This window comes from Lepisma saccharinum, chromosome 3, assembly GCF_977018435.1.
Source record: "Lepisma saccharinum chromosome 3, izLepSacc3.1, whole genome shotgun sequence".
Taxonomy (NCBI): Eukaryota; Metazoa; Arthropoda; class Insecta; order Zygentoma; family Lepismatidae; genus Lepisma; species Lepisma saccharinum.
Genome location: NC_139231.1, coordinates 104,081,000 through 104,096,850, shown reverse-complemented (window position 1 = coordinate 104,096,850; position 15,851 = coordinate 104,081,000). Strand labels below are relative to the sequence as shown.

The following is a 15,851-nucleotide window of genomic DNA, read 5'->3' as shown; positions in this document are numbered from 1 at the left end:
CACAATAATTTAAAGCTGCATGGTATAATATTTACTCTGGGAATAGAGGAAACGCAATCACAGAGACGCAGAATCCGTTACGATTTTTTTAGGAACTGATGCATAATAAACTGGCAACCAAATTCCATTATTAAATATAATTTGTCTTTCGAACTGTCGAAGCATTTCTTCCGAGTTTCAATCGTCCCGTTCAGTTTTATCGATTGTTCTCTTTCGCCGCCACCTCTGTGCACGTGTCGCCGAGGGAGGAAAGGGTTGGGCTTCATGAAAGTAGAATGAACGGAGCGTTCTGTCAAACACGAAGATCGCTCAGCACTGGGCGCATTACTTCCCGTTCGACATGCTCACCCTCAGTCATTAGAATAGTACCTGATGGTATTGTGTACGCACTATTATTGCCCTCTTAGTTCATCATTATTTGATAATGAACTGGCCAAACATTTTGTTCTGTTGAGCGTTAGCATGTTACGTAGATTCTAAAACTAATAAGGTTTTGGATTCAAATCCCGTATGAGGGATGGTTTTTCACTGTGGTTTCTTCTCAGTCACTCCTGGCGAATGTTGAGATGGTACCTCCAATGAAAGCTACAGAAAGCTTTCGTCCTTCTACGTCCCACTTGTTCCACTGTATATATGTAAGATAGATAAACTAAATAAACCAATATTTGAGAATTTATTTATTTATTGTGCTCAGTGCACAATACATTTAATGAAGTAAACTCGACGTCAATATAAGAACACACAAACCCGTTAATTCTTATAACATTTTATACATGTCTGAAACGTGTTTTTGGCGTGCAGTTTAAGAGAGAGCTAAATATAAATTACGGTAGATGTAATAGCTGCTCAGTAAGTTAAGTGGCCAGACGAAGGTCATTATAAAGCAAAAATTATTATTCTTTGTATTTTTGTGGACTTAGGGTTGCTTTCTGCCACTTTTGGCTAATCACGACGATGGTGATGAGTGTTAATGAAATTGATGAAGAGACAACCACAAAGAACACCGAAGCCAGGACCGGGATACGAACCCGAGAAATTTGGTGGAGAGATGTAAAATTTTTAAAGTGACATCCACGAATGACTTGGAATTCAAACCGAGCAAGAACCTCTGCTTTAGGACTGATTAGCGTTATACTCTCATGGAACAAAAGAAATTACGATTTGAAGGACTCGGGTTTGAAACATGGTAAGTGATATTTTGGTTTTTGAGTTACAAAGTAAAATGTGCCATCCTTCAATTTTCGAGTGAAATTGCCATGCATATAATTTGCATTGAACTCGGTAAAGCCTTCTGAAATCCGAAGAACAGCAGCAATCCTGCCGCATATGCAACCCATTGTACACTGTTATTTGGGTTGTATAAGCCACAGGATACATCAACAATGCGCTATGAAAAACAAGGAGGGTTTCAGTTTTACACAAAATGCCACCATTATGACTTAACAATAGTTACTACAGGGGAGTATTGGTCCCTAGGATAATGGGGTATTATCTCTCGAGGCCATGATGATCTCCCTGTACTGATACTGAAGACAAATTATTATGTTTTATTGAATTATGAATATGAAAATATCTCCGAACTATCTGAAAAACTAAACGAAATTCACTTTATACACAGATATGCTAATCTGGATTAGATTAGTTGAGGTGAGATATATTTCTTCAAATAAACTCATAGGGTATCAATAACTTTGGTCAATTGGTTATAACTATCTTCCACAGTACTAGAAATTTTGAAAACGATTATGAAAAGATGCAAAATTTCGTAAATTCGTAACTCACATAAGTCAAAACTCAATAAAAAAGGTCTCCATTTTTCAAAATAGTGAAACTCTGTAAATGATTTACAATGTTGTTAAAGCAGATAAATTTCGTACAGAAACCATAATTGAAAGAAGAATTTTTGACTGGAAATTTATGGACCACAATGATTCATATTTTTCAAAAGAACTTTTACCAGAGTTACAGCAGCTATTCTCACGGAGCTTTGGGTCCAAGGTTCGATATCCAGTGGAGGAAAATAGTGGTTCGGATCCCACTTTAAACTGTAGGTCCAGTCTAGATTAGTCTATCTGTGCATAAAGTTGACTTAAACTCGAGAACCAACAATCTTAATCTGGAATTACTGAATATCTGCAGAAATTAAAGCGATGGTGCCGTTAACATGCAAAATCTGATGCAGGAATCATTCCTCCCCCCCGTGTGTGTGTGTGGGGGGGGTGTATATGTATGTGTGTGTGCGTGTGCGCAGTGATTTGGCGAAAACTATACTCATTAGGACTTGCTAATTATAAGTTTAAACGAGATCCATCAATTATTCTATATCATTTCTATACATAGTCATGTACATGAAAATATACTCAGGAGTACAGCCATCGAAAAGTAAGCGAGGAGCAGAAAGTGGCAGGATTTTTCTGGAGTGTCAAAGTAATTAACTCTCTCGCATTCCTAAACCCTGTAGTATATTTCCTTAATAATCTTTTCTATCCTGGGCAAGATCAAATCCACCTTGTCAGTTCCCTTCAGCTGCTTCTCAACATTGAGTTTCACTCTTTGTCTCGGATTTTCCTACAGGTATCTTCATAAAATTTCCTAACAAATATCTTTCTAAAACTTTTCTTTCCTGTCCCGTACGTGCTACATGGCTCTCCTGTCTCTAGATTAATTATTTTTTGAAAGTCAATCACATTACAAATTCATATGTGGAGCACAAATCAATTTAATTAACAAGTTATTCTTGTTTGCTAGGATGACAGAGTAAATGGCTGGAGATCATAAACCTTCTTTGTCATACTCACGGTGACTTCTTGCTTCTCATATTTTTTATGTGGAATTCAAAAACTGTGCTTTCAGCATCTGACCCTTTCAAAATATAATTGCAACCCGTCTACCACGTTCCGTAGTGATATTATTTTCTGATTTTTTAAAATTGTTTAAATATTACTACTTTGTATATAGCTTGATCTGCTCGGAGTATTACGAACGACTGTCTACACTGGTTGGTAAATCGTTTGACTTCCAATATGGTTAAAACAGTATCTTGATTGGTTGGTGGCAGATCAGTCCATGGTAAATATATTACTTGTGTTGCATTCACCACTGTCTTGATTCTCGAACCATCTTGGCATTGAAATCATACTCTAAAGCATTTTTACTCTGAGAAACAGATTTTATAAACTTTAAGTCATTGTTTCGTGGGTCTCCCATATGGCACAACGCGAGAGCAACCAAGCGTTCTGACTTCACCGCGGAATGCTTTCATTGTTACGCTAAATGTTTAAGTTGTTATGTTAGACTTGTTAGATTTAGTTCTATTAGCATAAACAATACAGTACATTTGCTGTGTATTTATGCTAAAGGAACCAAACCTAACAATGTAGGCAGTTCTCGTCTGATTTCAGAACACGAAGTTGGTCTTGCGCAATTTCGTGAGTTCATAACTGATACTTTTCGCACACTGCTAGAGACATCACTTCCTTCGCTTGACAATAACATTCTTCACATTGGTTTCATGTAAAGAGTGACTTTTTATTCTCGATCTTCAACCAAAAAGCTCAAAATAATATGCCAATTGTCAATATTGCTTCACAACTAAGTTGTCAATTTTATAGAAGGCATATTGGACGCCATCTTGAATTACTCAAATTGCTCAAGTTGACAGAGTAACATAAATTGGATCTGAAATGTACATAACATATGGTGTCAAAAACAGTCAAAATATTTCCCTCATATTTGAAAACAAGCTTTTCACTTTGGCACCAAGACAATATTCCTATATATTAAGATGCAGTAAGAAGGATAATATGTGTAAAGGCAAAGTAAGCATCTTCAGAGTCTATTAAATTCATCTTCCGCGAGTTTGTTTAAATTATTGGACGTAAACAGTTCATTAAAATTATTTTTAGGGGACACTATTAAGAGGAAAACCAGATATTTGTCAATTTACTCAACTTCTTCCTTCTTTTCCACACCGCAAGGGAGACTGAAGCTGTCCTAGAGCTTCCAGCTATTGTTACTGAAGCAGGAATTCGAGAACCAAGCTTTCCTGGTACTAATTACCTGCTGACGATTTTTGAAATAATTAACTCCTGCTCACTCCTAACTCAATTATCCTCCTGAGTTCGATATTTTCCATAAATCTAATATGGTTCCCCTTGTTCTCGGAAGGAAGCAAAACTGATATTTCAGGGAAGAATAACAAAGCATTTTCCGTTCCCGTTCAGTGAAGTGCAAATAAATCGTGTCTGTTCTAATATTACCATTAATTATTTATTTTTCCATATTTTTTAAATTTCGTCTCAAATTTGAAGATAAAGATATAACTTCTAATTGTTATTTACAGTCAGAGTAAACCATTATTTTGTTTCTCGTGTTGCTTGGAAAGCACACAAGATATGTATGTTTTGTTTATTCCCTAGGGCAGAGGTGCGTTACCTCTCCGGAGTCACTGTGATCCTTCTGTACTGAACAAAACAAATGCTATTTTATTGATTTTGAGTTTGAAATATCCATCTGCAAAACAAAGCAAATTTTGAATTTTTGTTGGATTGAAACGTTCCAGATAAAATGTCCAAATTTCTAATTTCCGTATTTTCTCGGTAGTAAACCGAATACAAAATTTACCTAGGCGTGTTTTATTTAAAATAGTATTTTTACTCTCATTAAATTCACCAAGAAATAAAGTCTCCATAGATTCACTTAATCTGATAAGCATGCATGTAAGATATTTTAGCCATGGTAAAATTATAATTCTCTTCGTTTCTCTCTAATACATTACACATACACACACATGGGGAATATATTGCACACTTTTCCTCGCAAAAGCAGAGAAGAGCTGCAACTACACGATTCAATCCAGACGATATTTTGAGTCCCAGAGAAACAGTCATCAGGCAATGCATACAAAGAACCACACACTATAATAATTCCCTTTATTACATTATTACATTACATACTGAATTTGCATTATCATATAATTTAGACAATTATCAACTATAAACAACAATCATACACAAATATACAGCTATTCAATACATGTAATAAGGGGGGGAACCCCCGAAGTAAGCCCGGCTCCTCCCGCCTACATTCGAGGGTATGGTCTTATTGTCCTGGTTCCTAAAAATATACCAGGACGTCAGTTGCTCCGAATTTGACGGTTCCCCCGACTTTATTTCCTCTATTTATTACTATTTGCATTTTAAAATAGGTATAATAATAATAAATTGTAATGTTATACAGGGAATATATACATGATATAATTGATGTATACAATACTTTATGTGATATTATTTCTGTTCTGGAATCCAGAACAGATGACATTACATTACATAACAATATTAATAATATTATTTTAACAACATCATGAAGAACATCCTCAATAACATTCTCGATAACGTTTCCCTGGCAGTGAGACAAGCGTGCATAATATTGGAGTCGCAGAAGATTCCGTTCCGGCATTCCAGAGCGGTTTGATGTACAAGATTATTTTCCTCATCAAATCCACAGAACCCAACTCACAAGTCCAGAACCCCAGTCTGGCATACCAGAGCAGGGAGCCCAAAGAAAGGCCGCATCCTGCGCCCACACTGATTGTTATTCATTAATTAGAAAGAAGAGATAAAATTAAAATTTTGGAGTGTGATATTTGTATTTGTATTTGAATTCTTTAGGGTCGTTACCGCCGCGTGCACAACTGCTGATCTGGCACACGTCCATGCAAGAGTGCAGCGTCTGCATTCCAGGGAGGGGACAAGGGATCACGACGGACAAGGAGCAATGTCCGTGTGAAGAACGATGCTTTATTGTCGTTGCTTCTCTACACTATAAAATGGCATCCTATCACGCCCGTCTCACTACCAGGGGTCATAACTTTTTGTTTTATTACATTATTATATAATTATTTAATCAATGTAACGGGAGTGATTAATGTTTATGAAACTAAAAATATCCCTTTATTACCTTCACCTGTTAAAATTATATATGTTTAAAGTACAAGAAATATAAACATTAATATATTACATAAGAAAAATAGAATATGTTTAACCATGCTAAGCGTACAACTTGTGTAAGTTAATTGAACGCAATGAACATATTAGATGTTGTTAAATTATAATCTTAAATTGTAATTCTAATCTCAGTCCCGAGCTCAACTTCCAGGGAGTCCACTGGCTTCCAGCGGTGATTCATTTATTTGATCTAATTTGATCAGATAAGCTTTCTTAAGTAAATTAAAAATCTCCAGGAGGGAAGCTCCCGGGATGTCAGTTTCTTGTTTTGGGATTTATTTATTTATTTATTTATTTTTTTTTTTTAAATTAATTTTTTAAATTTGTTTCTTTAGCATCTTTGGTCCTCCCTGGGGATCGAGCTGAGATCATTTACTTAACACTGCTGTTCCTCCTAACGCCGTTCCATCCGTCTCATGTACTTCCTGTGTCGCTCCCCAGGCGTGCGGGGTGGGTGGATTTTTCTTCTCTCGGCCGCCTCCTTCGTCCAGCGGCGACATCGCAGCAGCGACGCCCCGACGCACCCTCCGGCGACTCCTCTTCGGGGAGGGGCTCGGGAGGGGGCGCAGGGATTCCTCTCCTCGGATTCCTTCTTGGTGTTTCGGCGGGGGCTGGGCGGGGCAGGGGGGCAAAAGGTCGCCGGCGATTATCTCGCATGAATATCTTCAGCTCCGCATGGGACACCGTGTCTGCCAGAGCATTTAGTTTATCAAAATGTGGACTCCTTAGCAGATTGCAGACGTCCGTGTGGGGAAGTTCCCGCCTCGCTGCGATGATAATTTCGTCCGAAGCTTGGCAGAAAAATACCTTGTGCTCTGGGGTGTCGATTTCCGTCGTGCAGGACCTGCAGAGATCGTTGTCTCGTCTCTCCGTTTTTAAAAGATGGGTGCCGTATGGGCCGTGGCCCGTGAGAAAATGGATCAAGCCCCTTGAGAACCCCTTGTTTTTATGCACCAAAGGCTCGTTCGTGTTCGGCATGAACTGGTAGAGTCTCCTACCCTTCTCGGAAGAGCTCCATTCTCTCTGCCAATCCTCTCTTACTCTATGCTTTATGTCACGGAATGTTGGGTAGAAGTTTCCTAGGATCTCGGTTATCTTTCTTTCGTTGCCCTTCCTGAAAAAGTAGGAAAGGGCCCGGAGCTTTATAATGTAATCCAACGGCAAGGTGCCCGTTACTGTGAGCAAGGCTTCGGTAGATGTTGTTCTGAACGCCCCGGTTAGCCTGAGCAGAACCTTTCTCTGCGACGATCTGAGTCTATGCACGTATGTCGATTTCCCCAGGGATGTCGATGCCCACGCAGATGCACCATACGATACTATCGAGTCATAAATGGAGACCAAGTACGTTTTCCAGGTTGAGGGTGGCAGATGGAATTTGTTGGAGGCTATCGTGGCCACCTTGTTCATTATTAGTTCTGCTTTAGAGGTAATGGTTTCGATGTGCCTCTTGAAAAGCAGCCCCTCGTAGAGAGTGACTCCGAGATATTTTACTTCCTTCACTCTTTTGATGGAATTATTATTTATCTTAATTGTAGGGTTTCTGTTAAAACTTAATTTTCCTTTTAGTAAAACATAGTTGGTTTTATTCGCAGAAAGATCCAATTTGGCTTTGTTACACCATTGCGTCAATCTATTAAGAGCAGTAGAAGTGCGTGATTCAATCTCCCGTCTGGAATTTCCAGTTATCACCAGCAATAAGTCATCTGCATACGCAATACACTTGTGTACTACCTGTAGACCCTTCATGACTTGGAGACATGGTTCGAAATTAGCATTCCACAAGTGTGGACCGAGGACCGATCCCTGTGGGCATCCTTTAGATGTAAGTTTGTTGATTTTTCCTTCTGGAAGAGATAAAAACACTCTCCTGTCGGTGAGGTAGTCAAGTAAGATAGTGTACAGTGTCCCAGGACAGTCCAAGTTCCGCAAAGTTTGGAAGAGGTGGGGCCACCAGAGGTTGTCGAAGGCCCCCGATATATCCGCCAGCACCGCCACTGCATATTTCTCATCAACCATGCCGATCGTGTTTAATAGATTGTTTATAGCGTCTTCGGTAGATCTGCCTTCGGTAGAACCACACACTATACCGCGTTTGTTACAACCTGTCCCGGTTCCCGCGCTAGTTGCTCCCTGGCTTTTCTCGGTGCTGGGGGAAGTCAAAGCCAGGCAGCCAATTAAAATACGCAACGTCGCAACAGCGTCTACGTAAGCGCCTCTCTTCTGGCTTCCATTCGCTCCTCGCTGCCCAGCAGACGATTTTTTCCTCGTTTCTCATTGGCACCGAAACTGTCGAGCGCTCCCTAGCGCGGGAAAGGGGACAGGTTGTAACAAACGCGGTATAAGCAACAAAGCTATTATCTCTAACAACGTACATTATCTCAATCTGCGATCTAATAACAACTCTGGCGAGTAAAGCGTGGAATCAACTGCCCGTAAACTATAGAAAAGAGAGAAATTTGCCAGATTTAAACAATGTAGGACATTAACCTCCAAATAATGACACATTACCTCAATTACCTCATTGCCTCTCTATCATATCCTAGTTTTGAAACCTTTTTCACAAAGACTAATTCATTATAATTCAAAAATATTATGATCCATCTGCATATATTTCAGTAAACAGTTCTTGTATGTACGAGGAAGAAGCTTCGTTGATAATTTTCAAAAAATAAATTTTTTCATTATTATTTTATTTCTTTAGCATTTGGGCGCATACGTTAAAAAAGCAAAGATCTCCCTTGCATAGGGTACACTTCAATTAAGTGCACAGTGTGATCAGTAACCACGCTCAAACCGCCTAGGTACGCATTGATAAGAGGCTCGGTGGATCAAGCATCTTGGGATTTGAATCCAGGTCTCCCAACATGTAGTCGGACACCCTACAGAATAGTCCACCCATGGTTGCCAGTCATCCAGAACTCCAAGGGAAACACCTTTATTTGGAAACTACATTTAATCCGCCTGTATCTGTGTTTTTGAAAAACAATATAAAGATTTCTTTCATTGAGTTTGAAATATCCATCTGTGCATCCAATGCTGTGCACTGTGGGACAGATGTAAATTCCAGTTCACCTCCCCACCTGTTCGTTGCCACTATCTTTACTGCACTCTTTCTATTTTGTTCTCAGCGAAAATGGTGCATGGTTTCCAAGTCATTGGTTCGATGAAAATTTTCACCTAATGTTAAAGTTATACCCTGTCCCAGCTAACTGTGGAACAGGGCCGCGCATAGCGGAAGAGAAGGAGGAGGGAAATCGAGTGGTGGAATCGCAGCGTTGCCAACCGTACGTTCCTGACTGTACATGTACGGAAATTTCATGGCGAAAAAATCGCACACCCTCGAAAATTTCAAAGTCTAAATCTGCACGATGTGACAAGAAGGCGGGGCAGTATAGCAAACCTCACGTAGGAAAAGGTTACATCACCAAAAAGTCGAAGCTTTAATCATATTATGACAGGTGTGTCATTACGTATTTATTTATTTTTGACGAAAAATTACAGAAAATTAAATAACTTTCCACTGATATATTTCGCGACACATTGTTCACTCCTGCTTCATTCGTGAAAAAAATTATTCATCCGGATTACTTTAAGTTTCAGTTTTGTGAAACTCGTTGGAAACGTAAAAGAAGGCAAGTACTGTATATTGGTCCCAAAAACAAATACATTCATTTTTAACTTGTTAAACATTACGTGCTGTATATTTGCATAATATGAATTAAAAAAAGAAGAATGCGCATTATATAATTATATTATATAATAATAAATAAAATATTAATAATAGCATGAAGGAAAATGGTAAGAATATAATTACACACGCGTTCTTTCTTTGACTAGATAGTTGATGTTGAGTGACAGATTAATTCCCCAGCTTTGTGTTCAGGAGGATACGGCGAGAATATCACGTGGTTCATTCGCAGCCTCAGGCGACCTTATGTCATATGTTCTTCAATATTCAGTTTATTGTGTTTGTTCCAGTAGCTACAAGGTGTAAACTTTCTAGGAATACCAAGACATATTAACCTGTATTGCCGCTTATGTTAGCGAATGTCGCCTATCTCGGTGACGCTGAGAAGCGACGTTTTCCATGTTCGAATCCTGGTTAAGTTATGAAGGTCGTTTTGTTAATATGGAAACACAACAGAAATAATAAAAAAATGAAGATATTTATGCCTAAAATAAACGTATTACAGGTTGGACACATGATCTCAGCACCGACGATCCCTATTTCTATTAATTTGTTGGCCATGGTGTTTTCTATTGCTTCTTCTTTAATTTCCTGGGATCTTCATTTTTCCTCACTGTCGCTATCAGCGATAAATGACAGACAATGCTAAATAGCGAAATAGAATGTGAATATTTGTGGAAATCAATGATACTGAATTAAGAATTTTAATATTCACTAATACTAAACTAAACGGAAATGTGGAAAATTTGGCTTTGTTAATTCAATAGGTATTTGACTCATTTTATTTGTCGTTTATTAAAATCATGGACATAAGTGGCATTGGCTACAATAATATAATGGTTTTAATTTTGGTTTACTCCCATGACAAATGAAATAATTTTTCTCCATGTTAGGTGCTTTAATTTTTCCAGCATTATTAATCTGAACACCTGTAGCAAGAAAATAAATCATAAAAAATGTTAAAAAAATCTTATCGTACATAGCATAGATATACATATTTTGAAATTTCAAGTATATTTTTTAACCCACCTTTCAAAATCCAAATTTTTTTTTTGAAATATGATTCTTATCGCATTTTGCGGAAGACAGGTAACGCAAATTCAAATGATAACACAACCTCCAAAGCTTTACACTTGAACTAACTGCTAATCAAGAATTTTAAGAATGTTAATCATGTTAATTCGATTTGATTTGATTGATGGAATTAGATTACAGTATTTACGTCGCTTCTCCCCACATTGGTTAATCACGACTATAAACGATTTGAAAGACAGAATATGATCATAAATAAATTACATTACGAATAAAAGAAACTCTAAAAATATCCAATTTGCGATGTGTGTGAAAATAGTTTGCATGAAAATTTGAAATCTAGCACCAAGCGAAAACATTGGAAACGAAAGAAATGCCAAGTCTATGAACGCAGTGAATGAACTGGGCACTACTTTAAAAATATTTTGTTTAGAATCCTACTGAAAATAATTTATTATTTATTAAAATTTATGCGATTTTTTTCTTATGAATTTCTACACATCCTCAGTTTCCTTACAGACGAAATTCTTGTCTTCGGAAAGACCTACTTCCAGTTCTGAAGACAAGAAGTTCCTGTTGTAGCAAGGAAATCCCTTTACTGCAATACTCAAGGTCGCCGTATTCTCGCCGTATCCTCCTGAACATAAAGCTGGGGAATTAATCTAACACTCAACATCAACTATCGAGTCAAAGAACGAGCACGTGTGTAATTACGAATCTTACCATTTTCCTTCATGCTATTATTAATATTTTATTTATTATTATCCTATGAATATGTCGAATATTTTGTAATTTTATTCAACACATATGAACTGCTAGATTAAAAACGTTCCGATATTTTCAATGAAGAATTAATATTTTGATTAACGTTGTCATACTAGTAATAAAAGCAAACAAACAGCAATATAAAACGAATATTGCAGCACACTGTAGCGAATGTTGGTTTGAAATTAAGTGAAAACTATAGGACAATTTTAATAAGCATACATTAAAAACAGCCATTCACAGAAAACTTTAAAAAAACGCCCTATAGCACTACTCTAGCTCTTTCGCTCCTCAACTCGCTCTTCTGGGTTCGCTAGATACTGTGTGGCACGTTTCGTGCGGCCACTTGTTGTAACTTTACATTTAGAGAGGCCTGTTGATATATTTTATTCTTCCATATAAGTATTATAGTTTGTTGTTATCAATATATCCTTCTCGTATACCCAAAAGCTGAGTCGGGAAGACATACACGATTTGTTTCCGGATGATAGACAGTGTTGCAAACTGTGATGAACTCCCACTTCTTGCAGTTTCATTGTCGACATGATAGGACATGTAATTGCGAAGAATACGTGTGTTTATATCAGCGAATACCAATTTGCTATTGTCATTGTGTTAAGTTATGGCTACATAAGCGTTGTGTGTGTAATGCGCATTCTTCTTCTTTTTTTAAATTCATATTATGCAAATATTCAGCACGTAATGTTTAACAAGTTAAAAATGAATGTATTTGTTTTTTGGACCAATATACTTGCCTTCTTTTACGTTTTCAGCGAGTTTTACAAAACCGAAACTTAAAGTAATCTGCATGAATAAATGTTTTCACGAATGAAGCAGGAGTGAACAATGTGTCGCAAAATATATCAGTGGAAAGTTATTTAATTATCTGTAATCTTTCGTCAAAAATAAATAAATACGTAAATGACACATCTTTTATAATATCATTAAAGCTTCGACTTTTTGGCGATGTAGCTTTTTCCCTAGGTAAGGTTTGTTATACTGCCCCGCCTTGTTGTCACATCGTGCAGATTTGGACTTCGAAATTTTCGAGGGTGTGTGGTTTTTTTCGCTCACGGATGTACGGACGTACGGTTCAGACCTTAGCTAAATGTACGTCTTATCAAAAAAACACTTGCTGTTTTATCCCTAATATTTCCCTAAGAAATTCTTAAAGCAAGCATACGGACATGGAGACAAAAATACGGTCCGTTTGCCATGTGCGGACGGTATCGTCGCTTTCAAAAGTTTGCAACGTTTCCAGAGCGAAGCAGGGAAATCGGGTAACTCCAGTCATCCATTACGCAATCCCGTTTCTCTCACTGTTCATTGGTGGAGCCGTCTCGCGTCACTACTTGCGCAGAGACTTGTTCTCGTTCGTCTGGTCTACAGATAGCTGGTACAGGGTATACGTGGTAATAAATATAAAGCACATTGCAAATACTGCAACAAAGGATGTTCCTAAATTCCTGGAACAACCCGCTTATGTAAGAATTATGTGCGCACATTCCGTAAACAGCCTAGATCGTAGATAAAATTCCTTTAGTCACATTATTCACAAAATTCAGTAAATACTGATTTAAAGGAGAAAGTTAAGGTATTTCTCCTACCGTGAGGAATAGAGCACCCTCCCGTCCTGGTAGAGCCGGACAAACTTGTTGGGCGTGGTGATGGTGTGAAGGTAGGACTGTTTCCCGTTATAGAAGTAGGTGTCGGGCTTCCAGATGCGTTCCAGCATGGAGATGCTGAGAGCGAGCGTCTCTCGGTTCCACTGGAAGGCCAGTCGGCGATCCACCCACGACTGGCGGAAATAGCAGTCCATGGAGTAAGTCTGGAAGGATAATTAAATAAAGATCTTGCACAATCAATATAATGCAACATAGCAGAGGCAATAATTGAATTCATAGTACAGCAATTGAAATCAATATACTTAATAATGATATATTATGAAGTACCCTAAAATAATTATTATGCATATTTTTATTAGTTTACAAAACTTAACTGTTGGCAACAAATTTAGGGGTGCAGGCGAGAATATCGAAAAACATCAAATTTATTCCATATTGTGATTTTGTGCGTGTCACTGTGGATGCTATCCTCCAGCTAGAAGAAATTTACCCAGTCAGTCTCATTGTCACCGTAAACGAAAAAAGCTATCCCCATAGACGTGACTTGTGAGGGCAAGAGGGACACTTGTCCTACCGAAAAAAAAATTCAGGTAAATTAAAATTTGCTACTTAAGAGTATTCTTGTGAACTCTTGGAACCTTAGGAGGAAAGTAATAAACAGTATTTTTATTTTCGCAGATGTAACAGTTATTTAGCAAATCCAACCTCACCCCCCTTCCCCAAGTTAATCCCAAGTTCGATTCTTCCCTCTACCCGAAGTTATTTCTCAAGTTGCGCCCATTGATATCGCCAAAACTTGAGCAAACAATTTTTACTTCATACCACACGCGTAATAGCATGTGAAACACGAAACATGTTCAAACAAATTTTACTACGCTAAGTGAATTCTGCAAGGATCTCTGTTCTTCCAGAGGAAATAGAGTGGCATAAAAGTTGTCATTTTAATGCTCCTTAAACATCTCACAAGAGCCTCAAAGATTTTTAATTTCAAGTTTCAGTGATGAAACAGAGAAAAGTACTATTCAGAGGTACTCTGTTCTAACCACACAAAATCGTTCTTTAGTACGTGAATACGTAAATATAATGACTGAAACGGAAAATTTTGATCACAGTAAGGAGAGAACCTGAGCTGATTTTAGCGCCATATTGACAAGCTATCGCATCTTATCGTATCAAGTTACAAGGTGCTGAAACTGGCTTAAACCTCATTTGCCGTGTCTGCACGTCCTGGGGGTTGGGCTCTAATAGGACATGGAATTTCAATTTGACCTTCGGCAGTAATCGTGTGATGTGCATCGCCCGAAAGTTTCCTTGTTGGGAGAATGTGGCCATAATTTTCCACAGCCTTAGGTTAAGGGCAGTACTTTGCAATCTTCCTGGCAGACGAAGATATTTTAACATATGATGGTGGACGTTACGTGCCTTGGAAGTTATGTTGACCAAATGTTGTTGTTATGAAAATACCAATTTTGTTTAATTGAAAATATAACTTTGGGATACAAACAAAAAACACTCCCAGTGGAAGCATGGATTCAAATTACATTACATAAATCAAACACGTATATTTGAAAGCATGTTCCTTTTCAAATATTTTTTTTAAAAAGAAAAGAAATATTGAAAACTTCTCTCAAAATATTATGAAAAATTCTTTTAAAGACATGTTTTTAAAATAAAATCAATAAAAAGGTGTTTTAAAAATTAATATTCTGTAAAACAAAAATAGAAGTTTGTTTAGTGAAGAAATATTAAGAGTGTTTTCAGACCGAGGCAAAAAGCGACACGCGATACATGTAGCTTGAAAACGATCCAATCAACAGCCACGTTTCACACCGTTATGACATGGAAAGTTGCACATGTCTGCGTTCGATTGGTGAAATCCTCAAGTGCCTGTCGCTTCGGTGCGAAATTTCCCAAACAGTGTGAGCATAAAATAAATGGGCGAATTTGTATTATTAAGTTGAAATGATCAAGTAATCTCAGAGCTTCAGCGTATACTCCCCTACTTTATAAACTTAGTTTGTTAAATCATGTTTGCTTACAACACACACATTTTACTAACACTACTGTCGATTGAAGAACTGAAGAACAATTCTCAGTATTTTACAAGAAATCGACATCGTTACTCCTGAAGTCGTAGTTATACACGTACGAGGATGTTAAAGTTTGACTTCAGAGCATTTTCCTGTGCTTGAAATTTAGAAGCATTTAACGATTTTTCCTAGCCTTTCATTTGTGTATCTCCCAGGTGATAGAAGAAAACACGCGCCATAGTCGGAAGTCCTGAATAAATCTGTCGTCATCCTTTTGTAATGCTCCCCAGTTGAATCATTTCATACTGAGGCTCTGTTAACAGAACCCTAGCAGGCACGCAACGACGTTCTGCGGCGTGTTTTACTTCGGAATTCCTTCGTCGTGCGTGTTCTTCTCACGCAATGCCCAGAAGAAAAGGCTGTTCATTCCGGAACACAAGGTCACGCCACATTTCAATTACGCATTCAAAAATTTAAGAAATGAATCGAGCAGGCCATTGATTACATAAAAAAGATGAATAGCATCGAAGAAAGAACAGTGGAGGTTGCAAGGAGAACAAAGTTTGCAACACTTTTCGTATGACGGCCGACATTTTTACTCAGAAACAGTGTAAACATAATTGAAAAGTGAAGTTATTTTAGAGAACATTACGATATAACAAAAATGTTGGGATTCATATTAAATAATACATTACAAATTCCTGTA

General features: G+C 37.7%; 1 protein-coding gene across 1 annotated transcript in view; it reads right to left on the bottom strand.

The window, feature by feature from the left end:
- Grd (gamma-aminobutyric acid type A receptor subunit Grd) overlaps window positions 1-15,851 on the bottom strand; it is a 161,522-nt gene that overhangs the window by 51,628 nt on the left and 94,043 nt on the right. The window contains exon 5 of the mRNA XM_083119073.1: window positions 13,098-13,318. Coding sequence (XP_082975199.1) covers window positions 13,098-13,318 — 221 coding nt within the window. The remainder of the gene's footprint in view (window positions 1-13,097; window positions 13,319-15,851) is intronic.